Here is a 24407-nt window from a genome sequence, read left to right as displayed (position 1 = left end):
GTACAAATGGTATCAAAACATGACTTCTCCTTGTGGGATGAAGACGAATCAAGGCAAAAGCTAATAGACATATGATGCTCGAGTAACTATATGGTACATGAATGGGCCTATACCTGTGAGATCCTCGTCAGTTGGAGAGGGGAACGAAACATTTCTTATAAAGGTGTGGAGACCTCTCCCTAATAGATGCATTTTAAAACCGTAAGAATGGTAATGATACGTAACGAGTCAAAATGAACAATATCTAGTATTGGTAAGTTTGAGCTGTTACAAATGGTATCAAAGCTAAACATCGGACGGTGGGCCTCCAAAGGAGAGTGGATTATGAAATCACACTTCGGTTGAAAAAAAAAAAAAGGAAATAAACATTCCTTTTTAACTAAGGGAAGGGTCTAGCAGACCTAACACCAAAAACACAGTCTACGCCACATTGACCAGAGGTAGGAGAAAAAAGAGCAGAAAAAAGAAGAAAAGGCTAATTATTTGACATGGTCTGGTTTTCTAGTAACCCTTATGTAGCAAAACACAACAGCAAAAACAGCAGTAGCCAGGCCGCCGAGCAGCACCCCGCCGCCGGCCATGGACGTATGAAGATGATGCTTTCCCAGCCTTCTGATTTCAGGACCTGCAGCCACGCCCTGCTGATTCTCCATCTCCACTTCCTTTCCAATTTCAGCCCCAAAAAACGGCATCGCAGTGGCAACTGTTGGTGCTTCGGCGGTGCTCGCAGCCGTGAGCTGACTCAACCACATCCCAACGAGAACCAGACACAGCAAACCTTGTCGAACCACAGCCATATTTGTTGAGCTTGTGGAGGTTTATATGAAAAGGAAACAGCCAAGGGGTTATATAGAGAGAGAATTTGATGGCTAACCCTGAATTTTATTATTATTATTTATAAATAGGAATGAAAATGTTCGTTTTTTATTTACTAGCTTACATTATCAACTTTCTCTTAATTAAAGTTTAGCTTGTTTTATAGTAAAAATTATGATAAATAATTTCTTTTTAGCGCGTATTATAATAAATTCTCAAGAGTCAAAAGGTAGTTGCCAACTATAAATAGTCAGACATTTATGTAACCTTCAAGCATGGTACAGAAATAGCTCAAACTGAGACCAAGTCAAACCTTCCTTGAATATTAACCAAGACTCTAATAGTTATCGAACGGGGTCTAATTATCGAATCCTTAGCCGACTTGAAATGGTGCCCAAGGTTGCGGTTGAACCAGGCCGATCATTGTATTAACTACGAACCCCACGCTTGTCTGGCTTCTTGGATGCAATGCATATCAGCCAACGGTTTCCATGATCCGAGATATCGTTCGTAGATGAATTTCTTACACTAATTCTGCAGACCCACACCTCCTACAGCCCTAAACCAAAAGCATCACTTTCCGATCCAGCAAACATCTAATATGGTGGCACCAGGTATCACAGAGCTCAATCTACCCTCAGATAAAACCAAATGGTTCAATTAGAAAAGTCTAGATTTCAAACTTTCTACTTGTACTTGCACACAGATGGGCAATTCATAAGCTCTACCATGATGGTTAAAGGTCAAAGCTGGTGTGTGATCCACGTCAGTTGGAGAGAGAAACAAAACATTTCTTGTAAGGGGTAGAAACCTCTCCCTTGAAGACGCATTTTAAAACCGTGAGGCTGACAGCGATACGTAATGGGCCAAAGCGGACAATATCATTAGCGGTTGGTTTGAGCTATTACAGCTAGCTCGACATCCTCAACCGCAAAATCCTCAGAGTGATGAACTCGGACTAAATGAAGTTGACCCCAAGGAACAGATTGAGGACCTTTTGATTTCAGGAGAATCCTTTGTTGATGATTCTTTTTGTGTTTGAGATATTGGGAAAATTGAGGCGAGTTAGAGTTCCATATATGGCCCTTGCTGCTTCATCGTAAGCAAGAGCGGCATCAATGACAGATGGGAATGTACCTAAACAGAGTCAACTTCCCCTATTCGGTGCTCGAATTTCGGCAACCCACTTCCCCCATGTCATTTGCCTAACTCCTCTGTAATTACATCTCAAATTCTCTGGCCCTCCCTTACCTTTCATGCAGCCTTTCGTGGATCCCTTGGCTGGAACTCTACAGGGGAGTTTAGCCTCATCATTACATGTATCAAGGTGATCGTTGTAATCTTTCCATCTTGCAAGAGTCTCCGCCATGAATATGGATCCAGGTCGTCTAGTTTGTAATTTTTCTAATTTAGGCATCCAAGAAATGTTTGTATTGCACTTAACAAATCAGAAAGGCCACAAATAACCTGTCATCATTAAAAGAGGATTTCAATTTCCAAACTACAAACAATCAGATGCACAAAGTAAAATCTGTAAACAGAGAATTCTTTAAACCATAGATGCGTGGAACAGCCCACGCCCACCACTAGTAAATATTGTCTGCCTTGGCCCGTCATGTATCCCCGCCAGTCTCATGGTTTTAAAACGCGTTTGCTAGGGAGAGGTTTCCACACCCTTATAAGAAATGTTTCACTCCCCTCTCCAACCAATGTAGGATCTCACAATCCACATCCATTGAGACCCAACGTCCTCGTTGACACACTGGTCGGTGTCTAGCTCTGGTACCATTTGTAACAACCCAAGCCCACTGCTAGCAGATATTATCCGCTTTTGTCTATTACGTATCATCGTCAGCCTCACAGTTTTAAAACGCGTCTACTAGAGAGAGATTTTCACACCCTTATAAAGAATGTTTCGTTCATCTCTCCCACCAATATGGGATCTCACCGTGCGTCATAACTAGAGTAATGCACTACATAGCACTAGTGTGTATGTGATACAAGCACTAGTGTGTATGTGATACAAGTGAACTAGAACATGGTATGAAAAAGCTCTCATGAAGTTTCATTGTTTGTTCCATCATCAAAAGAATATGTGTTTCTACGATCGCCCAAGAACACGCACTCATTCTTAGGCTAAGGTACGATTATAAGCTCAAAATATTCAAGTGTCATTTATAAAATAACTCAAATTTCAAATAATTCACTTAAACTACTCATTCTATGATGTTCCAACGAATTTTAACCATTCAGTGCCCAATTTGAAGAAAGGGCGTGGCTGCCACCCAAATTCTCATTGAAAATATATCACATATCATCAAGTGGTGATTCCTAAGTTCAATTCTGTATACTGCAACTTCAGCTCTTTACACTATAATTTGTTCTCAAGGTATGTCTACGTAGAAGAAAAACAAAAACAACGTGCTTTGAGTCTATGGCATAAAACAAGCTGATCGCAGTCCCAGCTATAATTTCTCAAAGCCAAGCCCTCCCAAGCAAGTGGAAATTGGCGTTGACGCCCAGGATATACGACATGTTTATCAAGTCAATCAAGTTAACAAACTAATTAAAGAAAACACACACTATCCAATCAGGTTCTTCTTCATCTAAATAAGTTGAATCCGTACATTTGACTTGTAAGGAAATGCAAAAATAGCGCCGAACTGCCGGGAAGCGAAGATTCTAATCTTAGCTTCCCGACACAAAAATGCATACATCCCAAACTCTACCAGTCGCTTCATTTCGCACAACAAAAGTCAACAGGAAAAGCTCACTTTTCATTACACAATCATAAACAAATATCATCCCCTGTTTTCATGCTAGACGGAATTTGAATTCCTCTATTTTCTCTGTCTCTTATCTTATCTAGAAAAGCGCGAAAAAAATACCTCCATTTCTTCGGGGAAGAGAAGTCTCTAAATTCGCGACGTCGAACAAAGAACGGACATTCCGATTCTAGAGAGCCATGGACCAAGACGATCGCGTTGACGACAACAAAGCGGACGAACGGGTAAGAACCCTAAGGCCCCAAATCACCACACCTCGATTTTAGTTAAACAAATTGTATTCTCACATTTATTCTATGGGCCGAATAACCCAAGGCCCAATTTTTCAATAATTTTTTTTATTCTCTTAGAATTTATTGTCATAATTATTAATGCTTAAACCCAAGAAATGATTATTGATTATTAAATCTTTTATTTTGTTGTTTATAAAGTTTAAAAGGTTTGAACTGTTTATAATTAGTAATTAACGATGATTGAGTTTTTAATAATGTTGCTATCAATCATGATCATAATTAGACACTAATTTCAAAATCCCATTATCATAATTAGAACAAGCGAATCAATTTAATTAATCAGATTAGATCATGGATTTTGGCCATCATGAAATTTCGAAAACAAAAACATGGAGCCCATGTTTCTTTCTTCTTCTTCTTCTTTGTACAGTGAACAACAATCCATTTCCATGGCGAAAATGCAGTAGCTCAATCCTCATCAGTAATGGCGGTGGGTGTGATGGACGCACTCAGCAGGGGTAACAGGGAACCGAGCGGAATCCGTGCAATAGTCATAAACCATATGCTTAGCCCGAACCCAAACCAGCTGATGACTTTGGTGCAAATTCAGCTCTGATATGGTTGGCTCATCCCACCAATACTTCTTCTCCCCCTCGCTACTGCATTTCCGGGCAACATCACCCGCCGCCGGGGCCTCGCAGCCGTCTATCTCGAAGCCTTTGTACGACGTTACGAATGGCGAATGTGCCCAATTTGTCTTCACCCGACCCCCCTGTGTCGCCCAGTCATCGGCGTTCCATATTGAGCTGTACACGCCCATCGCTTGGTCCTTTGGGAAGGGTATGCCTCTGTGCTCCAAATTAGAATGTACTCTTATTGGGGTTTCATCGACAAGGAACCTGAACAATAAAAACAGAGCAAATGAAAAATTACAAAAACAGAGTCGCCCTGCTCTAACAAGAACAGAGTCGTTCATGGTCATTCATTGCTTACATGACATGGCGCCGAGTCCAGAGGATGGAATAGGAGTGGAACTCTTTGGTTGGGTCAAACCAGAGGTTTAATCTCTGCTCTCTGTTGCCAACGCCATTAACGTACACGTTGGTTTGAACAGAGTACGGCTCCCCTGTTGTATTCCCCAGAAACTCGAAGTCGAATTCATTGTGATTCGGGCCGTCTGATGACATCTGTATCATCAAAAACAATATGATCATCACAGCGCTAGAAAAATGATCGATAAGAAACGACGATCACAATCAATAAACCAAACTTACATAAAATGCGGTGACAGTTCCAGCAGAGTCACCCTCTATGAGTTTCATTTGGATTGTGACCTTCCCGAACATGTACTTGTTCTTCGATGAAAACCCAGCACCTGAACAATTCAACACACGAATTTCTTAGTACAAACCATTCGAAAACGAAGAGCAGGAGTAGATTTTCTGGGTATTTTTCTCGGTACCAGAAGAGTTGTCGAGTCTAAGCTTAAGAAGCTCTCCTTCATAGATGAAATGATCGAAAGCCCAGCTTGGCTGATAGAGCTCGTGAAAATCCTTCGATTCAACGGAACCCACCAGACAAAAACCAAGAAAGAAGACAAGAAAACAAGGAAAAGACATAGAAGCAGCCATGGAAGAAGATAAGCTGGATAGTGAAGGTGAAGCTTCTACTCTGCAAACTCGGTAGCGATCTTTACAGAACCTTACCCTATTTATAGCCATTTTCTTTTAGCTTCTTACACAAGCCCCAAATTCTCCCACTACCAACTAAAAGACAAAATCGAACACTCCACGTAGCTAAAATATCATGCCACGTTGGATTTAAATTTCCAAGGTGTATTTATTTTTTTAAAAGGAATATAGCCGTTACTATTGGCCTGAACAGCTGGAAGAAGCTTTGGTGAGTGGGAGTGGCGCTTGGTACTGGCTGTCCCCGGTTCTGAAATGTGGGGTCCAATTTAAACCAATGGGATATCGCTACGTGGCTTTATACAGCTGTTTTCTTTATCCATCCAGTTGTCACTGCCACTGGGAATAGCAGTCATAAAGCTATTGGTTCCCTTCCCTTAGCTAAGGCACTTGATTCTTCCTCCACAAAGTCTCATTTTAAAGCCCCACGCGCGACTATATAAATAAACCCACTCCCCCTCTGTGGTCTATAAACCGTAAAATTTTTAATTACTTTTTTTGTAGAGATTAATTTTTAAATAGTTATTTTAAAATTTTTATTTTTAAATATAATTTTGTTGAAAAAAATCATACTAAATCAATATATTAAAAAAAAATACTAAAATAAATTTTAAAAATTTAAATTTTAATATAAGAATGTAATTTTTAACCCTGGTTTAAAAATTATAATTAGAATCTCAATATATTTATATTAAATGGAGAATGGACAGAGACAGAGACTACGGAATATAATCACGTCCTCAGTTCCATTTATCTAATTGAAAAACAAATGTTTTCTACTCTATTTCGATTCGAAATCCGCTCCCCATGCTGGGTAGATCTCATGGGAACCCGAGTAGATAACAAGGAACCCTAAGAGAGCTGCCGACCCAACTGCCATACATGTACGATCCATACTAGATCTGACTAACTATCCATCCTACCTCCTCTACGTTCTTGATAATCCATCTTTGTCTCAGTAGAGTCTTTCAGTGGCATATTTGAGTTTTCTTCCTCATTACTTAGAAAAAGTGAGTCACGGATTCAGGTACAAGATATTATCATTATCACCTAAACAATTAGACATCCAAACTGTAACGGCAACGATTTAATTGCAAGAGCAAAGCTCTACCAATAGAACTGAAATTCCCTTCCCATGGTGCATAGATCTCGTGGGACCCCAAGATAAAATGAATATTTCAAACCATATCTCGTCTAAACGCCACATAAGGGCGCGTAGTTTATAAGACAAGAAAATCAGGAGGAGGTGGGACCGGGGTTATATTCTTTTGATTTTACAGTTTTGCATCTTTGTTTTTTGTTTTACTTTGCTGACTATGGAGCCAGCTGGCAGTCGGTCCCCACCATAAAAATTCCATAATGATATTTAAATCAATTTGATTTTGAGATAAAAATCTATTCTATTTTAAACCCAATAATAAAAGTCAAAATTCTTACTACTTTCTTATAACTTTCAATAAATAATAAAAAATGGTCAATTCTGGTATAATTTAATTTTGTATTTTATTTTCGAACAATCTACGAATGTCAATGCTAATTAGGATTATTATTTTTAATTGAAATTAAAAGTGATTTATTTTTACGGCCGGTTAAAATGAAATATTTTAAATTACTAAAAAAAAAAAAAGTATAAAAGTAAAGTGAGGATAAAATTGATGAGGCAGTCACGGAAACCTAGAAAGTTAAAGATTACTCGCCAGTTTCCGAAAGTTTCTAACAGTCCAATAAGAAGTAGCCACGTGGGTAAGATATGGGTAAATTAAAAATTTTATTTGAGAAATAATACGGCGTGCCTTTCTTTTAATTGCACAGGCTGTCGTGGATTGTGATGGGTATTCCTCAGATCCCAAGGCTTCCATAACTTGCAAACAAATTATTCATATTGAAAAACCATTATGCTCGATCATTATAACTTTTTTTTCTTTTTCAAAAATAATAATTATAACTTCTTTTTTTTTCTTTTTCGAAAATAATAATTATAACTAATTTTTGACGTGGCAAAGATGGGGATGGGGATACAAACGCTTGGATCAGAGCCCGTTGATGATATTAATGAGTCGGCCCAGCCCACAATGTTGCATTTTTATCTTGAGTCGGCCCAGCTAACAATAGTCCCACTGGTACACGGCCTAACGTTTGGCTTTGATACCATTTTTAATGCACAAGCTCGCTACTGGCAAATATTGTCCTCATTAGGGTTTTCCCTCCAAGTTTTAAAACACGTCTTCTAAAAAAAAGAGATTTCGACACTCTTATAAGGAATGTTTCATTGCTATCTATTCGAGTTAATGATTCGGCTGAAATTCCATTATCTCGAATTGCGAGTGTTAACATTGAAAAGGACTGCACATTTAGAGGGTTAAAAGATTCAAATCACAACCAAAAAAGATGGGAAAATCAGAAAAAACAGCGTTCTTCTTTTTCTTTTCCAATCTTCTATCACTGTACACAGCCCAATATTTGAATCTACAATGGAAAAAACAGCACCTAATCATCATCAACAGTATTCAAATTAACAAACCAAACTATGAACAAAGCCACGGCAAAGATTTCAGCTCACTATGACGACTACTTGTCACTCTAGATTTCATCACTTTTCCCATTTGAATTTCAAGTTTTGTACAAACTCGCTCCAATTCCATCACCCTCCATTGAATTCCTTCTATATGCGCTTTCAACTTCTCATCGTCGTCAGGAAAATCGAGCTTTTCGGCATAGAGAACAACTCGGTCGCCTGTTTCAGCTCTATCAGTACTCTTGTCTCCACATTCGTCGAGTTCATGACACGAATGAGTGATGGATTTAGAGTTTTTAGCAGTTTGAAGTAAGGTTTTGAGCTTGACTTGCTCTGAAACAAGGGCTTGTAAGGAAGACATGGATGGAAATCTTGTGTTTTTTGAAAGATTTAAGAATGTTTCCACTGACAGCTTCTCATAGTTCAATGCACAACAAATTTTCACCTTTTCTTCTTCTGTCATTTCCGTATGAACCTATATAACATGATTCAAAGCCTAACTAAACTCCAACGTTGTATTGTATTATCTATCCAAAGATTAAACATTCAAATCAACAAGACAGAGCTATATTGGTTCAAGTCATTACCTCTATGTACATATCCACGGCACGGTACATATCGTCGTGGGAGCTTCGAGCATACTCCGGAAGCGCTTTGGCAAGAGCTAGAAACTTTGAGGGCTTTAAACAAGGATCAGGAGCTACTTCTGCCATGTACAAATCCATTAATCTAGCTACTCTTCTTAATGCCATTGAACACGTTCTACTGGTTTTTTCATGCAAAAAGGCTTTCACAAATCTTAGAACAAGGTTCACATCATATAGATAATTCATCCCGGATGGCGATGGAAGTAGTAAATTATCTAACGACCCTCGATCCAACCGCGCTCCGATCATCTTCTCCAACTTGTTTCGGATACATTTATCAATGTTCAAACCCAACCCAACTCGTAGAATGCTGAATAGACTCTTGCAGGAAATGGAATTCTGCTCAAGAACATAAAGCGTCTCGATCACAACCTCAACGATCTTTCGTTTTTCGTCTCTCGTGGCGGTTGAGAACTTCGATTTCTGGTAATATATAAGAAATTTACTAACAACAACTTCATCAAAACTTCGTTTGAGCATGAACTGCACTATCATTTTAACAAAATCAGGAGTCAAAACTAGCAGTTCATCGAACCACCATAACCCATTAGAGAATCCTGTCTTTAAACTCTCAGAACTTTTAGTATCACAAGAAACCCGCAAGGCCCAGCTATCAGGTGAGGAGGTAGAAGGACAAGAACTTGCTTCCACAGCTAAATTCAGCCTTCCAACAAGACAATCCAAGCATTTATCAACCACAACTAAAGGGGTATTACACAAATCTTGACATCGTTTTAAAGCATTCAAAAGCTCAGACCAAGTCCAATCGCTGATATCTTCAAGGAATTTCTCAATTTGTTCCTGTAAATTCTGGGTTCCTGAGATTGAACTGTTCATCTCCACGAATTCTGCTACAGAATACAAAAGAGGAACATTCGAAGGACTCATTTCCAGATTCCCATTGTTGTAGCAGAACTTCAACATTAACTCAAATCCCTCAGCCCCACCAGGAAAGCCCTGGAATATCACCTTCAAATTTCTTAAACTACCCTTTGATCTACCAAATAACTTGCTCAACTTGCCACAGTATGATGCTACAGTTTTCTACAGAAGTAGCCCAAAAAAGAAAAATTAAAGCAAAGGGAAGTACAAAGCAGACAAAATTGATCAGAAAAAAACATGCCCAATAATTACTCTAGACAAGAGTCAAAACAAATAGTGAAGATGAAACGCAAGAACAACAGAATCAATGGGTTAAAGTATAAAAAAAAAACAGAGAATGACCTTATCGACGAAAAAGATCTGTTCGCCATTGACATCCACTTCAAGATTGCAGCAAACTTCCATAACCCAGAAAAAGAAAACACCCCACAAACCAGAACAAACTGTAGAGTATTGAAGAAGAGGAAGAACAGCGGGGGTTTATTGTGAAAACGGAGAAGAAGACAAGCGGAAAGGGACGATCCAGGTTGGGTTTCTTCAGAATAATGAACAAACTTCAGGAAACTGAGAGATTCTCGACGGTGGTGCAAGAAACAAGCAGAAGAAAATAGAAATGGAAGGCAAATATATTAACACAAATTCAGAGGGAGAGAGACAGTTAGGTGTAGTATGAGTGCAAGTAAAGTGTGACCACTGACATTCCTGCCCAAAAAATATAAATCTTTACCCGAGAAAAGTAGTTCATAATAATAAACTCGTAGTCCACTCTATGCCTCATAAAAAAATAAATTATAAAATTATTTTAAAATTTTATTATGAACAAAATATCGAATCGTCTTACTCACCCAGATGAATTTTTAAATTATTATCAGTCAACTATAATATTTTTAACTTTACTTGAATCGTACTTTAAAAATTAATGGAGATATCCAATATATTATTATAATTTTTGAAAGAATAAAAATATTTTTATTAAATTAAAATGTTAAAATATAACTCAGTTTTATAATATTGTCCATTTAAGAGATTTATTTCCTTTTATATAATTTACTCCTAATGAAATTAACTTTTGACATAAATGGTATTAAGTTTGTTGGGAAAAGTAGGTTACCTTATAATCCCAGTAACTATGTATGATGTCTCATATTGGTTGGGGAGGAGAACAAACCAGTAATGTCTCATATTGGTGAAAATCTTCCTCTAGTAGACGCATTTTAAAGCCTTGAAAGGGAGTCTAAAAGGGAAAGTCCAAAGAAGACAATATTTACTATCGATAAATTTGGGTTGTTACACTATAAGACGAGAATAAGAAAGGTCTCTTCATCGTCACCATCTTTTGATATGTGATTTCAAATATAAGAAAAATGGCACACGAAAAAAAATAGTGATAACTTTTTTCGATCAATAAATTAATAGTTGAATCAACAGACAGAATGGGACAAAAACAAAATAACTACATAAATAAATTAATCCAATTAACCGTAAAAAAAAAACACTCTAAAAATATTTATTGGACAAGAAATAGTCTCTCTCCACTATCTCTTTTGTCTATCTAAACAAAGAATCTCTAACATATTCAAGTGGGATATTGGCCTCGCACATTAAATAGATATCTCTAGTGGAGTTTTCGTGTAATCCGAGAATCATCGCACTTCGTCAAGTGGGTCCCTTTCAAATTCTAATTTACAGGTTAAATGGATATCTTTGGTGGGGTCTCTGTCTAAAGAAATAATCTTCATCTTGTTTAGGTCCTTTTGAGACTCCGATCTTGCAAGTTAAATAAACATCTCTAATGAGGTGTTCTTCGTATCGTATCATAGACAAATTGACTAGGTTACCCTTGTAGAGTGGGTCCCAAATTATAATTGATAAGATTAATTGTAATAATCAGAAATAAATAAGAGGATAGATCTGTTCTTCTCATTTATGATGTTTTATTTTTAAAGATTAGTTTTGTTTATGTCGGTTGGGCCCTTTAATGGACCCCACATAATTTTGATCCACAAATTATACTAATAAGCATTTAACTTTATTTTATTTTGTTGATCATTGTCCAATCATCTCTCTGCACCAAACGACACCGTTTTTGATCCCTACAGTTTTCACGAGACTCGTCCTTGTATTGTTCAGCTTTGGACAGACATTTTTATTATTTATATATATACATACACGCAACTAAATTATTAAAGATATAATAAATTGTATTTAATATTTTAATAAAAATAATAATAATGTTCAATTTATTATATGTCTCCTCAAAATTATTATTTGTGGTGGTGCAATTATTGCAATTATTATCTGCCCAACAAATATATCAAAAAATTATTATTATTTTTAGTATTATTATTATCATTTATAAACATTGGCCTCTACCTTTTTATAATTATCATACATAATTTTGACATGCATTATTAAATTTTGTTTTTAAATAAGATCAATTAAGTTTTCATTTGTAAATTTGTAAACTTTTATTCTTGTAGTTATGTTAATAATATATAGTTTTATTGATTCTTCCACACAAAAAAAAAAAAAAAAAAACCATAATTTAATTAGTAAAATACAAATTTAATTTTTAATTGAAAAATATTTTTCTAAAAGATCTCGAGTAAAGTTAGACCTTAGTTTATATAGAAAATGTCATTAAACTATGTTCTCCAAAAACCATATTATCTCTACCACTAGTAAAACAATACGAGTAAATTAAAATTTTTCTTACTACAAATTGTCACTCTCGAGCCACTGTTTTGTGGTTATTTAAAAATTTATTTTGAAAAGAAACAAGGTGAGTATTTGAAATAAATAGTAAGAAATTTTTTTCGAGAGAACTTATTGGATAGTTATTCATGCACACCACACAGTAATTTTTTCACGAAAATTAGTATCACTATTTTAAAATGATTATGATAATAACTACAAAATAAACAACGATCGACCAAAAAAGAATAAGTAAAATTTTAGAAAGCAACAAAAAAAATTTCATTATTGACTAAGAATGTATGTTCAAACTAGGTAATGATACAAGATTTTAATTATGGCTAAAGTGGAATCATAATAAAGTTTAGGGCATATTCTTATTTCAAGGTGCCATTACAATTTATGCATAAAGTGATGGGAGTTTGAAATTCAAATAAAGTCACCCCACAAATTGCATTTTTTCCTTACTTTATTTTATGTATAAATAAATATGCAAAATGATGAGCACATCCGACTTTAGCTCAGTTGGTAGAGCGGAGGACTGTAGTTGGTTAAGCTTTCAGATATCCTTAGGTCGCTGGTTCGAATCCGGCAAGTCGGATTTTTTGTTTTTTTTTTCTATGTCAATTTATTTGCATCATAGAATCCCAGATGCCCGACCACATGGCCTCCTTCAAGAATCCACCTTTTTCCTTCCCAAAGGAAAAAGACACGAATAATCATAGCTATAGTAATTAATTAAGTCTCTAAATCTGTGATTCTATTCCATTAATCCCCTTTTGTACGTGAGAAGCCTCAAAATTTTCCAGCAAAGCATTGCTCTATACCTCGAGTAAAACAACCGAATATTTGAACATGTAATTTTTAAGAATCACGAACTTTTACAATAATATGATATTGTCTACTTTGAGTATAAGCTCTCGTGTTTTTACCGGCAATAACATTATGAGTATGTAACTAAAAGTCAAAAAACTTAACCAAGAATTAAGGTCATGCCACCGAATGAACTGGGCCATATAATCTAATCTGCACTGCTTTCTAAATTTTTATACCCTACTTTCCTTGCTCCCCTATGAAAGGAATCCAAGATGGAACACGAAAGAAAGACCAAAATTCAAGCTTTGTAGTGTAAAGAAGCCTTTTCAAGCCCATAAATAGACCCTTTTGTTCCACACCCTTTGCTTTGATACAAAGAAGAAAAGGATGCCATGAAGTTGGTTGGCGTGTTGGTTTGTTTGCTGGTTGTAGCTATGGATATTGTGGCTGGCTTGCTCGCCATCGAAGCTGATATTGCACAAAACAAGGTACTCATTTGAAAACAACGCATAACCATGAGTTGAATGGTGATGATTTGAACTCTGTAATGTGGTTATTGAGTAGGTGAAGCACTTGCGTCTGTGGATATTCGAGTGCAGAGACCCAAGTGAGCAGGCTTTCAAATTGGGGCTAGGAGCAGCAGGGCTGCTGGGATTAGCCCACATAATTGCTAATTTGTTGGGGGGTTTCAATTGCATTTGCTATAAGGAAGAGCTTGAGAAATCTCCCCCCAACAAACAGATCTCCATCGGATGCCTGGTTTTCACCTGGTAAGTTTGTTCATATTAAGCTTATATACGAGATGCTAGGTTAAGTGTAACAGCCTAGTCTAAGTTCAATGCTCGCGGATAGTGTCTTCAAATTTTTTCTTTGAGCTTTCCCTCAACCCAAACCCACAACTAGTAAATATTGTCCTCTTTAGATTTATACTCAAGAATTTTAAAACGATATAGTACTTTTTGGACTTTCCTTTAAGGGTTTTAAAACGATATTGTCCTCCTTTAACTTTCCCTCAAGGGTTTTAGAACGGTATTATCCTCTTTCGACTATCAATGTTTTTAAAACGTCTGCCAAAGTGTAAACAAATATTATCCTCTAGTTAGGTATAAATAGATATGGTCTTATTTATACTTTTCATGAATGTTTTAAAAAAGTCTGGTAGGGAGAAATTTTCACACCCTTATAAAAAAGTTTTCGTTATATCGTGCAATCAGGTTAAGAGTCTAAATTTGTGTTTTTGTTTTTGTTTTGAAGGATAATTCTAGCAGTGGGAATGTCGTTGCTGGTGATTGGGGCATTGGCGAACAGTAAATCAAGAACTTCTTGTGGATTTACGCACCATCACTTTCTGTCTATGGGAGGGATTTTGTGTTTCGTTCATGGCTTGTTTTGTGTTGCTTATTATGTTTCTTCCACGGTTGCTAATTAAATGTTCGTTTTTTATTCAAACTTGTAAGAATTCTACTAATTTTATGAGTACAAAAGTAAAGGGTTTTAACCAAAATTTTGAATTCAAGATATTGTTCTATGAAATAAATCAGTCATAAAATAAAGTCACAAATCGTCAAGACAAAGAAGGTTCGGTTAGATGATCTGCTTGAGAAGTCACACTGCAGAATGTTTTGGAGAAGATTTTTCTTCCATTCACACAAAAAGGGATTCCGATTCGTAGAATTAAAATACAGTCAGTGGAATCTAGGATGATGAAGATGAGCTCTCGCCGTCGCCGTCCTCCTCGTCCGAAGAACTTGAATCCTCGCCCTTCCATCGTTCTACAATCGCCGGGAATAGCCGTTGCCGTAGCTCTGATCTCTGATTAGAAGTAGCCGACAATTTCGGAGTTTCTTTCTTGGAATTCTTCCCATGGTTTGTTGCCGCTGCTGCCACTGCCGCTGCCGCCGCTGCTGCAGCTTCAGCTGCAGCTGCATCTTTAACCTGTTTACACGTCTTGTCTAGCATAATCAGGAAATCGCGTACGACCGTAAACAATCGCAATCCTTCGTCCTTTCCGGAACTTCCATGGAAGTAATCTGCCGTGCTCTTCACCAGCGCCATTATGTTCTTTTCTTCCCCTGCAATCCACGTAATATCCGTTTCTGCGTCTTTCAAAAATTTCAATATCGATTGGCGGAATTTGCTGTCTTCGTCTAAATTCTTCATTTCGGCATTTATAAATGCTTTGGATTTCATCAGAGACTGGCCGAGTTTCGCTATCATCTTGGTTAACCCATCCGCATCTATGGCTGCCGCTCTTTTAACGTCCACGAGCTCCGTGCTCAAACTAGAAACGACCTGAAGACCTAATTTTCGATAATTTTCCGCCGAATCGTCAGTGAAGTCATCCAAAACAATATCGGCGGAGGCTATGCTGGACAAACTCTGGCTTTCTCTGCAAGAGCGGGCTGCTCTCACGCCCTCCGAACGAATAATCTCCGTTACGACGAAATGTAAGAAAGTAGTCTTGCCGTCGGTTCCTTTAACATCCGCCAGTTTCAAGAGCGTGTCGAGCTTAAACGCCTGAGCACCGCCACGGTACGTTCCGTCGTTCATTCGATTTCCAGTTTTGAGAACTGCTTCTAATAGCTTGAGAAATAGCCTGCTGTTCTTGAGTTTGTTGCAAGCAACCTAACATTTAACAAGTAGCTTGTAAACTAAATGCTGTGTGTTTATGAACTGATGGAATTTTTTTTCTGAATTTTGGAATCGTCACCTCTAGAGTTGTGAATGACTCTTTAACGGTAGCGACGTCTTCCGACATTGAAATCATGAAGAGAAGACACTCTAATCGTTTGAAAGCGAAAGGAGTTTCCACCAGCACTTTGAGGAACCGTTCTGCCGGACCGATCTGAGAAAGGTCGCCTGAGAATAATCTCAGTTTCAGTTCCTCTTCTGTTGTTGGCGCCATCTTCAACAATGTCTGCACAAGCTCTGCGGGAAGATCCGGATTTCCTGGTACATAATTTGTTGATTTATCCTCTTATCGAATCTCAAGCATGACATTGAAACGAGTTATAAGGAGAGAAAAAGAACAGAGAGCGTGCCTTCTTGAATGCAATCCACAACTTCTGCTGTTGTTACATTCAATGCACGTAGGAGAATTGAAAGGTTTTGAGCTTTCCTAGCGTCGATGATTTGAATGTACTGATTGGAAGAATCTGAAGCTAAATCTTTCTTGCGGTTGCCTTTGTTATTTTCTGCAGGATTGTACCCAAACAGAGACTCCATCATCTCCTCGTTGAATCTGCCAATATTATAATGATTAAACTGGTAATACACATCGAATCCCTTTGTATAAGAATTAGTAATGAGATTCAAGAGTTTTAAGTTGGCTTACTGGAAAGATCCATCACTAATCTCGTGCCAGACCATGGATTGACCAGGATTGGCAAGAACCTTATCCCAGAAGAATGGCTTTAACTTGGTCTTGTGGCTTCCTGGATCCGAATCCGTATTTGAGCCACTGGTTCCACGCTGATTTGGCCCCAAAGGCACTGCTTGAGATTTACCAGGGATTCCCGCCGGTGGGGCAGGTGGGGGTCGAGCACCTTTCATGGGAGGAGGAGGTGGAGCTCTAGGAGCAGTTGCTGGTGGCGGTGGAGGTGCTGCCGGTGCCGCCGCCGCTTGTGCTGGTGCTGGTTTTGGTGCTGGTGCTGGTTCTGGTTCTGGTTCTGGTGCTGGTGGAGGAGGGGGCGGAGGTTCTGATCTTCCAGGAGGGGGTTTTAGAGGCGGCATTGCCGATGGTTTACCGTCAAATCTTGGAGCCTCAGCCATTGAGGTAACATTTTCAGGATTCACCGACAAGTTGCCAGCAAAAGAGGGTGGTTTCGTTGCATTATCAGCACCGAACTGTTTTGTAGCTGAATTTCCATGGCTGTAAGACTTCAGTGAAGAACCTAAAGTATACAAATTACAAAGTTCATATGAAAATCACGAGTGCACAAATGATAGAACATAACCAAAAGATAGTACCTGCTGATACTTCGCCCATAGATACAAGAAGAGGCTTCTCACCCCTTTGCCTAAACTTTGGATCAGGCTCACTTTCCTCATCCCTACAACTGCAGAACAAAAGCAGGGCAACAGTAAAAACAACTGCCACACCAGTTGCTACAATGCCAGCAATTATAATCATCAGGTTTTCTTCCTCCTCCGTATTTGGAGGGCGACGCTTGGGAGAACCACGTGGAAGACTTGGTGAGCGACCTGCAGAAGCTGAAGGTGAATCTGTTGAATCCGTAGAATCCGAATTACCAGTGTCGGTGTCGGAGTCGGTGTCGGTGTCGTCTTCTTTCGGTTTCTGTTTTGATTTCGATTTCGATTTCGATTTCGATTTCGATTTTGGCAATGGAGACTTGGGTTGGACATGAGTAGGGGATGACATTGGAGCATTACTGGGAGATGATGATGGAGAATTGTTTGGTGATTCTGATGAAGGGGATGGAGCTGCAGCAGGGCCTGATGGTGGTGAATCTTGGGATGATAGAATTGTACGTCTGATGTGAATATTGGAGCCTCCGGAGATGAACTCAGTTGACCTTCTAAACCCATCAATTAAGTTAGGACGTGCTTCTTCAGATCCACGAGAAAACGTACTTCTCCTTCTTAAACAATTCAACAATTCATGTTTCATCTCAGGATCCAGAATTCTTATAGCTTCATCCATGTTCCCTTTCTGGATGCAAGCAACCAATTCTTCATCTTCATATTCATATTCCCTCTCTCCCAATTCTTTCATGCACGCCTGATTTTCTTCCTGTTATTACCCCAACATTATTTTACAGAATTTAGTTATGTTTTTGCAGATGGCGAGAAGCTGATATATGCATTCAAACAATCAAAAACATCTCCCCCATGGAAATGAAAGCTAACAACCAAAAAAGGTACGAATCACCATTCCCTGCAATTCAGAAAAACTATTGCATCCTCCCATTCTACGCTATATTCAATTTTATGTCATTATCTATGTTTGAATTCTAATGTTCTAGATTGTCTGCACATTCAATATATATGTATATATATATATATGCAGAAAACTGTTGAAAATTGTAGAAAAAAGATGCATTACCATATATGGTTCGAATTCCGAGGAGGCGAAATGGCAATCGCCGGCAGTGGTGAGAACCATTTCGACGGTCTTCGTTCTGGCCTCTGAACTGGAAATTGCCAATGCGCTGAGGAGGATCACAAATACAACCACATAACCAGGTCTTCTCAATTCCATTTCTGTGTGAACCCTCATTCCATACGTAATTTTCTCTTTTCATTTCATCGAACTCGAAGGAATTTCTTTATCTCAAAACCCATTCGTTCGAATTGAAACGTGCGAATCAATCGTCCACTACGATGGAATTACTTCAATCTCATGCACACAACTGTTGTGAAATCGACGAAATTACGAGGTTTCAGAGGTTGAATCCCCTGGCCGGCGGATGATATTTTTGTTCCTCCTCAGCAGAATTTCCCCTGGGTTTTGCCTTCGAAATCAAAAAAGTGGAATTCTTTTCCCCCCGTTGTATTTCCAAGATATCTTTTCTTGATATCCGAAAGGGAGGGAAAAAAATGTTGCGCTAAACACAGACGTTTTCTTTTTCTTTTATTTAACTTTTTTTCTTTTTCTTTTTCTTTTTCTTTTTCTTTTCAACCCAATGGAATTGCTAATTAAATATGAGTGGCTGTCGTGGCAGTGAAAATAAAATGTCCGTAATTAATTAGAGACAGGGCTGGACAAGGTTGGATTAATTAATTTTAATCGCCTGCCACTCTGTAACTAACTACAGTTAGTCAAATCAACATTCCAAAAAGGGTCATCCTCGTCAAATCTTATGATCCATGAGTTGGGCTCATCAATTTTTGACTTTAGACCCAGCTTGGATCTGAGTTATGACTAAAGCCTCGAGCTTATTGGCGAACCTGACCGATCTCAACTTAATATAAATACTAATTGTGCCTTATCACATATCGGGGATGTAGCTCAGATGGTAGAGCGCTCGCTTAGCATGCGAGAGGTACGGGGATCGATACCCCGCATCTCCATATAAATTGTTATTTTTCTTTTTTAAAACTTTCCGGTGGCCCAGTTGCTCATATTTGACTGGGCTGAAGCAACGTTTTATCTTGGGCCTTACTTTTTTAAAACTTTCCGGCGGCCCAGTTTCTCGTATTTGACTGGGCTGAAGCAACGTCGTTATCTTGGGCCTTTCTTTTTTAAATCTTTCTGGCGGCCCAGTTTCTCAAATTTGACTGGGCTGGAGCAATGCCATTATCTTGGGCCTTTGTTTTTTAGAACTTTCCGGCGGCCCAGTTACTCATATTTGACTGGGCTGAAGCAACGCCGTTATCTTGGGCCTTTCTTTTTTTAAAACTTTCTGGCGGCCCAGTTTCTCAAATTTGACTGGGCTGAAGCAATACCGTTATTTTGAGCCTTTGTTTTTTAAAACTTTCCGGCGGCCCAGTTGCTCAAATTCAACCATCGATAAAGAAGTAACTAGGTAGTAACAATCTATGTTCGTTCCTCCTTTTTACTCGAGTTTCACATGTTCACTACCTTCCACTATAGTTTGGTTGTAAACTTTCTCCTATTGGTATTAGAGCAAGACATCTATAAATAGAATGTGGTTCAAGGATCGACTCTGAGATCTCACAGTCCACCCCTTTGGAGTAACCAATGCTTCATTCTCCTCTCCAACCAATATGAGATCTCACAATCTAACTCCTCTTGGAGGCTAGCGTCCTTCCTGGCACATCGCTCAGTGTCGGGTACCATTTGTAATAGCCCAAACCCACTGCGAGCAGATATTATCCACTTTGACTCGTTGTCTATCATCGTCAGTCTCACAGTTTTAAAAACGTGTCTACTAAGAAGTTTCTACACCCTTATAAGGAGTGTTTCGTTCTCCTCAATAACCAATGTGGAATTGCACGATCCACCCCTCATGGAGTAAATAACGATTCGTTCGCCTCTCCTACCAATGTGGGATCTCACATGAACCAAGGTAGAAACTGGTAGACATGTAATGCTCGAGTAAATACAGGACAAATAAACCAAAACCACATCTAAATAAGAGTGATCTTGAACACTTGATGTGATTTATAAAGACTTGAAATAATTAATTTCATCCTTCTTTGTAACTCGATGATAAAAATTTCAAAATTAAGCATATTTGTCTCGAAACAATTTTTTTATCAAGTGACCTCTTAGAAATCTTTTAGAAACGTGATCATGTTTAGACTTGACTCCAAAACAAATAGATAACGTGGTCATGTTCAGTCGTTGAATACAAATTCTGGGCATGAGGCGTTACATTTCTAACTATTGTTACTCGTCCTTGGTAGGGAGCCTCACTTTTCTCTATCTTTAATGGATAAAATAAAATAATCGTAGACAATAAGACAAAACATAAACGCAGTACTTAGATTACCAAAATGCCCTCTTAAGAATATTGTATGTATTTTTTTTAGGTCTCTCAATTTGGACCTCATGTTTAACTTTATCATGATTAGAATCAAATAGAATCTTATCTCAAAACACTTTTTTTCTTATTCAAGTAAATAAATTTCAAGCTTTTCGAGTGATAAGAACAAAAAAAATCTCCAAAAATATATATATTTAATGGGTGTTTCGAAAAGGGGTTTCAAATTTGAAAAATGGTATGATCGATTATAATGGAATGCGAAATTGGCGAACAATTCTTCGCAGATTTCTTTTATAATGCTATAAACTTAGGTCAATGATGAACGATTAATGATCAATGAACTCCAATCACACTCTTGTTTTGATAAATTAATCGGTTATGGTTATTATATTGGGTGGAAATGACCTAGCCCCGAATTGTTTAACAGGGAACCTAGAATTTTTATTTTCTAATCAGCGCAATGGCCCCCACTCTGGTCCCATTGGAGCTTTTTGATCGATCCCACATAGTGTCTCCTCTTTCTATTCTCCATCAATGGTGGCTGTGCCTTTTTAGTTCATGCAGCTTCTTCAACCTCTCGAAAACGACCGATGGACTACTCTGCAGGAAACTGGAATTGGCTCTTCGATTACTCTACAATGGATGATCTCGCCGTCGCCGGAAACTTCTCCCCTCCACAGTCGGTTGGTTTCAGCTGGTCCAATCCCTCCATCAACTTTTCATCTAAAGACAGGTGGGTAAATTTATGTACTCTTTGTTTCTATTACTCTGTTTGTGGTTATTATGTTCATCAAAAGCCGAACATCCCATCAGCTTTAATCTATGGTTTTCCTTTCCCCCTTCATTGCTTTTGTTTTCTGCAAGGAATTGTGATAAGATTGTTGCAACTGTTCTACACGTCTGCGCATCTTAACTGTTTGCTTAAATGCCATGCCATGCCATTTTAGGGACAGAGCAACTCGGTTTGTGCCTTTTGGGACTGTGTGCAGTGTTGGGTCTTTGGAAACCAAATTAAATTTTGGTTTGGCCTTCAGTACTATGCTATAGCATGTGATTAACTGGAGAATCTTTTAGCAACCAAGTTTATAATCAATTAGTTCTGTTTTCTGATGCAGATACAAAGCATTCCAATTCCCCATAACCCCACTTGAACATTAGTTGATGAACTCGTTGGATCTACTAGTCTCTTTCTCTCTCTCTCTCATGTTCTATTTTTAACTTGGATATTGGATAAACTATTCACTAGAGGTTATACTGATTCAGTTGGCTTGGGAAATGATTTAATTTGTTTCTTTATGGATCATGTTATTGTTCTTAAGTTTGATTTTGGGGATATGACGTCAATGAGAGCTCAGTCAAAGGTATCAAATGGCTACTGAGCCTCTTAGATGGGGTGATTCATGCTGTTTTGGATCAAGATTAAAAAATTGATGATCCGGTGGGAGGATTATTATTTCAGAGCTCTTGTTTTCATTAGTTGCCAGCTAACGCTGACTCAAGTGTGTAGAGTAGCCTAACTTCATCCGTTTGTTTCGTAAACCATCAGTTGGAGAGGGAAACGAGTGCTGGCGAGGATGCTGGGCCTTGAATGCAGGTGGATTGTAAGATCCCACATCGGTTGGAGAGGGGAACAAAACATTCTTTATAAGGATGTGGAAACCTCTCCCTAGCTAACGCGTTTTAAAACCGTGAGCCTGACGGCGATACGTAACAGGCCATAACGGACAATATTTGCTCTTACCGCTTTACTCCCTAGTAAAAGGATAAACCTTCAAACAATTTATTCTTTTTATGTGGGTTTTCTTGACAAGACGGGCTGGATCTGTTGAGTTGCTACCTTGTTGGAGGAGAATGCATGAAATAAGTTTATTATTTGCGTTTTTATTCATTGGATATTCACTTTTTTCAGCTTGGAGGTAGACTGCTCGTATGGAGATCTGGACGGCTTACAGGAAGTGGGTTGAAAACGGTAAGTTTCTATCAGAACTACTGAAGATTTAAAACAGATAAGAATCTATTTGGGGTAGCTAAATTTGGTGAAGTAGATTTCTATTAACTATTTGCGAGCTGCAATGTCAACTGGGCTACTGATTCTTCATCTTGAGCATAAATGAAAGCATTGACTTTTAGGAGTTCAGCTTGAGCATAAATGTTATAATAGAATCTATTTTCATCATCTCGTTGCCAATCCCTTCGAACTCAAACTAGAAGAAATGACCATGGACAGTCTGCCTTCACGGTTTGGCCCATTACGTATAGCCGTCCGCCTTATTGTTTTAAAACATGTTTATAGGGAGAGATTTCCACACTCTAAATAGTCGTCATATCTTGATAAAAACTTTTCAAATAACTCTAATACACAGAAGATAGAAGATGAAAGAATACTGGGGCGTGGGGGTAGTAGTTCTGTGAGATCCCACGTTGGTTGGAGAGGGGAACAAAACATTCTTTATAAAAATATGGAAACCTCTCTCTAACAGATGCAATTTAAAAACCTTGAGAGAAAGTTCGGAAGAAAAAGCCCAAAGAGGACCTATCGAAGTTTGTTTTTACCAATTTTATTATAAGAACTTGCATTTAGTCAGTTAACCTAGTATGTAACTTTTGCATCCAATGTTAGTGGCAGTTTGACAAAAAGAACAGGGTCCAGACTCCCCTGTTATTAGGTTTATTCCCTGATTTAGTTACATTCTATTGAATAAACACTAGACTGAAGAGCTTAAGTTATTGAGCTAAAAAGAATGAATCAATTATTATATTCTCAAATGTTATATAGGCCAAAGACTGAAACAGGTGCTGCTGCATCTTCCTCCAAAGCTTGCAGAGAGAAATTGAGAAGAGATAAGCTGAATGAAAGGTATCATATTTGATCAACTATTACTTTATTCCTCTTTCTTTTCCTACTAATTCACCGTTTACTATGATTCCAAGTTTCTTGGAATTGGCTGCTGTCCTTGAACCTGGAAAACCACCCAAAACAGACAAGGTTGCAATCTTGAGCGATGCCATCAGGATGGTGACGGATTTACAAAGTGAAACCCAGAAGCTGAAACAATCTAAGGAGGATTTGAAGGCAAAAATCAAAGAATTAAAGGTGAGATGATCACTTAATGACCTCCCTTTTAGAAATTACGATTTTCTACAATGGTATGATATTGTCTACTTTGAGCATAAACTCTCGTGACTTTGCTTTGGGCTTCCCCAAAAGGCCTCATCATTCCCTAAATTAGCGAATGTGGGACTCCCTCCCAACAATTCTCAACACGCCTGAGCTTGTTTCCACCTTGAATATGAACTTGTTTGATCTGATCTTCTCTTGCAATAATCTAATCTTTCATGTGCATTTGAGCAATACTAACTGCAATGTTGAATTGTTTACTTAAATCCGATACACACGCAAAGTGGAATTTACTTATCCCTTGATCTCTAAGCTCAGTATGGATGCAGGTTGAGAAAAATGAACTTCGTGATGAGAAGCAAAGGTTGAGAGCAGAGAAAGAAAAGTTGGAACTGCAAATCAAAGGGGTAAATACTCGAGCAGCTGACATCCACCGTCCTCCTCCTACACTGTCACCTGCATTTACAGCACAAGGCCAAGCTGCTGGTAACAAGCTGATGCCTTTCATTGGTTATCCTGGCATCGCCATGTGGCAGTTCTTGCCACCTGCAGCCGTCGACATATCTCAGGATCATGTGCTCCGCCCACCTGTTGCTTAAAAGTGAGCACAAATGATTTGGTTCGTTTATCTGTGCTGTTCTTATTAACAATTTCCTTATATGTTTGTGTTTCTTTTCAACCATGTGTGCGGTTTTAAACTGTTGAAGAAGCTTCTGATGGTGTAAAAACTTTGTTTCAAAATTAGCAGATATTGTTGCTAACTCTATATATAGAATAAAATTAAGTATGTTGCTGAATTT

General features: G+C 38.2%; 4 protein-coding genes, 2 long non-coding RNA genes, 2 other non-coding genes and 1 pseudogene across 9 annotated transcripts; 5 read left to right on the top strand and 4 right to left on the bottom strand.

Moving 5' to 3' along the window:
- Window positions 1-1304: 1304 nt before the first annotated feature.
- Window positions 1305-3849, bottom strand: LOC111469914. 2 transcript variants are annotated; one of them, XR_002714932.1, is made up of 3 exons: window positions 3705-3849; window positions 1811-2283; window positions 1305-1375 (listed from the first exon to the last, which is right to left on the bottom strand). It is a non-coding gene; the product is annotated as an uncharacterized LOC111469914 (long non-coding RNA). The 2 variants fall into 2 exon arrangements; XR_002714931.1 differs by lacking the exon at window positions 1305-1375 and having other exon boundaries at window positions 1557-2283.
- Window positions 3850-4118: 269 nt separating this feature from the next.
- Window positions 4119-5541, bottom strand: LOC111469845 (xyloglucan endotransglucosylase/hydrolase protein 9-like). The gene is made up of 4 exons (XM_023115296.1): window positions 5298-5541; window positions 5110-5210; window positions 4829-5022; window positions 4119-4734 (listed from the first exon to the last, which is right to left on the bottom strand). The coding sequence occupies exons 1-4, from the start codon at window positions 5464-5466 to the stop codon at window positions 4314-4316; spliced, it is 885 nt and encodes a 294-aa protein (XP_022971064.1). The 5' UTR covers window positions 5467-5541; the 3' UTR covers window positions 4119-4313.
- Window positions 5542-7919: 2378 nt separating this feature from the next.
- On the bottom strand, window positions 7920-10267 carry LOC111469785 (BTB/POZ domain-containing protein At3g22104-like). The gene is made up of 3 exons (XM_023115209.1): window positions 9910-10267; window positions 8626-9729; window positions 7920-8513 (listed from the first exon to the last, which is right to left on the bottom strand). The coding sequence occupies exons 1-3, from the start codon at window positions 9970-9972 to the stop codon at window positions 8049-8051; spliced, it is 1632 nt and encodes a 543-aa protein (XP_022970977.1). The 5' UTR covers window positions 9973-10267; the 3' UTR covers window positions 7920-8048.
- A 2504-nt stretch (window positions 10268-12771) lies between these two features.
- TRNAY-GUA lies at window positions 12772-12862 on the top strand. Its single transcript is given in 2 exon segments — window positions 12772-12808; window positions 12827-12862. It is a non-coding gene; the product is annotated as a tRNA-Tyr (tRNA).
- A 528-nt stretch (window positions 12863-13390) lies between these two features.
- LOC111469886 lies at window positions 13391-14593 on the top strand. Its single transcript, XM_023115351.1, has 3 exons — window positions 13391-13565; window positions 13642-13847; window positions 14332-14593. The coding sequence occupies exons 1-3, from the start codon at window positions 13470-13472 to the stop codon at window positions 14504-14506; spliced, it is 477 nt and encodes a 158-aa protein (XP_022971119.1). The 5' UTR covers window positions 13391-13469; the 3' UTR covers window positions 14507-14593.
- Window positions 14594-14600: 7 nt separating this feature from the next.
- On the bottom strand, window positions 14601-18334 carry LOC111469745 (formin-like protein 3). The gene is made up of 6 exons (XM_023115146.1): window positions 18143-18334; window positions 17047-17830; window positions 16412-16970; window positions 16119-16318; window positions 15788-16026; window positions 14601-15702 (listed from the first exon to the last, which is right to left on the bottom strand). Exons 1-6 carry the CDS (start codon window positions 18314-18316, stop codon window positions 14773-14775), a joined length of 2886 nt encoding a protein of 961 aa, XP_022970914.1. The 5' UTR covers window positions 18317-18334; the 3' UTR covers window positions 14601-14772.
- LOC111469913 lies at window positions 17526-18693 on the top strand. Its single transcript, XR_002714930.1, has 3 exons — window positions 17526-17666; window positions 17880-17957; window positions 18107-18693. It is a non-coding gene; the product is annotated as an uncharacterized LOC111469913 (long non-coding RNA).
- A 344-nt stretch (window positions 18694-19037) lies between these two features.
- TRNAA-AGC lies at window positions 19038-19110 on the top strand. Its single transcript has one exon. It is a non-coding gene; the product is annotated as a tRNA-Ala (tRNA).
- A 1856-nt stretch (window positions 19111-20966) lies between these two features.
- On the top strand, window positions 20967-24404 carry LOC111469861 (annotated as a pseudogene).
- Window positions 24405-24407: the final 3 nt, after the last annotated feature.

The sequence above is a fragment of the Cucurbita maxima genome, unplaced genomic scaffold (assembly GCF_002738345.1).
Source record: "Cucurbita maxima cultivar Rimu unplaced genomic scaffold, Cmax_1.0 Cma_Scf00041, whole genome shotgun sequence".
In the NCBI taxonomy this organism is placed as follows: domain Eukaryota; kingdom Viridiplantae; phylum Streptophyta; class Magnoliopsida; order Cucurbitales; family Cucurbitaceae; genus Cucurbita; species Cucurbita maxima.
The sequence above is the reverse complement of the archived record's forward strand: the minus strand, read 5'-3'. Positions and strand labels throughout refer to the sequence as shown.